General features: G+C 62.2%; 1 protein-coding gene across 1 annotated transcript; it reads left to right on the top strand.

Moving 5' to 3' along the window:
* Positions 1-245: 245 nt before the first annotated feature.
* On the top strand, positions 246-1149 carry LOC136544093 (uncharacterized). The gene is made up of 2 exons (XM_066536362.1): positions 246-385; positions 603-1149. The coding sequence occupies exons 1-2, from the start codon at positions 246-248 to the stop codon at positions 1147-1149; spliced, it is 687 nt and encodes a 228-aa protein (XP_066392459.1).
* The last annotated feature ends 765 nt before the right edge of the window (positions 1150-1914 follow it).

Raw genomic sequence — 1914 nt, 5'->3', positions numbered from 1 at the left:
GGGCACATGTCGAGGCACAGAAGAAGTGAAAGGACACTGAGGAGGCAAAGCGCAAGAGGAAGAACCTTGAGCATGAGGAGCTGGAGAAACGCCGCTAGCAACAGAGGCACAACAGTCTCCCAGTGGAGGCATCTTCGTCGCCATCACTATCGACGGACTCTTCGAGCGATGATGATGAGAGCAAGGCAGGGCGAGGTCCCCTGGACCATCTCCCTGACATTAGGGGGATAGCACTCGGGGCATCGATGAGTGGCCTGGCGTTCCTAGGAGGAGGAGGGGAGGCCGACGCGCCCAAGGCATGGGCGTTAGGGAAGCGCGCCGACAGCCCAGTGGGCTCGATAGCGGAGGTGGAGCAGGCGATGGCAGGGGCGATGCAACTGCCCCTGTAGAGGGTCGAGGGGGCACCAGAGTCCAGTGAGGGCCGACTGGCACCGGTGGACACGGAGGTCGTGCCACTGCCGCCGCCACTGCCATTGTAGAGGAGGGACGCAGTGCCAAAGCGGTTTTGTCCTCATTCGAGGTGAGTGTTTTTTAGTGGAGTTGGTAGCATCTCCCATTCGTTCCTTGGTCGTATGCTAACCTTGTTGGTGTTTTGCCTTCAGTCGGAAGCGTCAGGCAGAAGTGCCCACCCTAGCGCCACGTAAGGTGCTCAAGGTGAGCACCAGCTCCACCACCCAATGGGTGGTGGAGGCACAAGCCACCATACAACGTGGCGTGGCATTGGCGAGGGCCAACCCAAAGGAGCCGGTCGCCCATGGAGAGGCTACCAAGGCGGCCATGGAGCAAGCGGAGGAGGAGGAGCCTACGCCCCGCGAGGCCGAGGCCCATGAGTCAGATGGGGCCAAGGTGCCCTTAGTTGCCGAGGCCACCAAGGGTGCGGCCGAGGCCCCTCTGACCTCCGAGGCCGAGGCAACAGAGGCCGAGGTGCCTAGGACCACCGAGGCTGAGGTGGCAGAGGCCGGAGCCCCTAGGACCACCGAGGTCGGGGTGGCGGAGGCCGGTGTGAGCGTGGCAAAGCCGGTGGCCAAGGAAGCAGAGATGGAGGTGGGGCAAGCTTCAATACTGCCCCTGGTCCAAGGCCCGCCGCCATCGCAGGAGAGCGCCCGGGAAGTGGAGGTCCATTCGATCTCCTCCGACGATACTTCCTGAGGGAAGGAGGTGGCGGATGCCGAGGCGGCGAGCACCATGGAGTAGCCGGCTCCGACCTCTGGTGAGGGAAGCTTGGCCCTCGTGCGGGTACAACCCGAGCCCCGCGGGTGGGATCACCCACGTGTCTTGTGGCGGAGCCAAGATGACCCTAGGGGGAGCCTCTGTTCACCCTCGAGGACGTGGTCGAGGGGGCGCTGGAGCTCTTTTGAGCAATACCGCCGTCTGGTGGAGCGGTCGCTGTGGACAGCGCTGTCCGTCATGGCTAACAATCTACCCGATGCTGCCCAGGTACGCATCTTCTTTTCTTGTGCAGTGTCATCCTTTTCTGAGTTTTCTCGCAGTGCATGACCCCTGATCTGCCTATCTAAGAGCTTGAGGCCCGGTCCCTTAGGAAGTCAATGTTCCTCGGGCGGGAGAGGGACATCTAGGACCAGCTCTAGCAGTAGAAGGACTTGCTCATCCATGCCAATGAGCTTCTATCAGCGTGGAGCGTGGAGGTGGAGGACCTGCGCCTTCGCTGTGCCAACATGACGACCGAGGCAGCCACGGCTTGGGAGCAGGCCACCCTTTTGGTAGCGTGGATCAAGGAGCTAGAGGAGGAGCTGACCTGGGTGGCCAGTGAGTGGGACAACATCAGGTCCTAGGCTAAAGAGGTGACGGCCTCTGCCAAGGCCATCGCTAGGTAGCTAGGGGCGGAGTAGGGTGCGCACCTACTGACAAAAGGTGCCCTGGCGGAGGCCCTCAAGGTGGCTGAGGCCTGCCGGG

This window comes from Miscanthus floridulus, chromosome 3, assembly GCF_019320115.1.
Source record: "Miscanthus floridulus cultivar M001 chromosome 3, ASM1932011v1, whole genome shotgun sequence".
NCBI classification, from domain to species: Eukaryota; Viridiplantae; Streptophyta; class Magnoliopsida; order Poales; family Poaceae; genus Miscanthus; species Miscanthus floridulus.
Note: the sequence above shows the minus strand (reverse complement) of the source record. Positions and strands in the feature narration are given on the sequence as shown.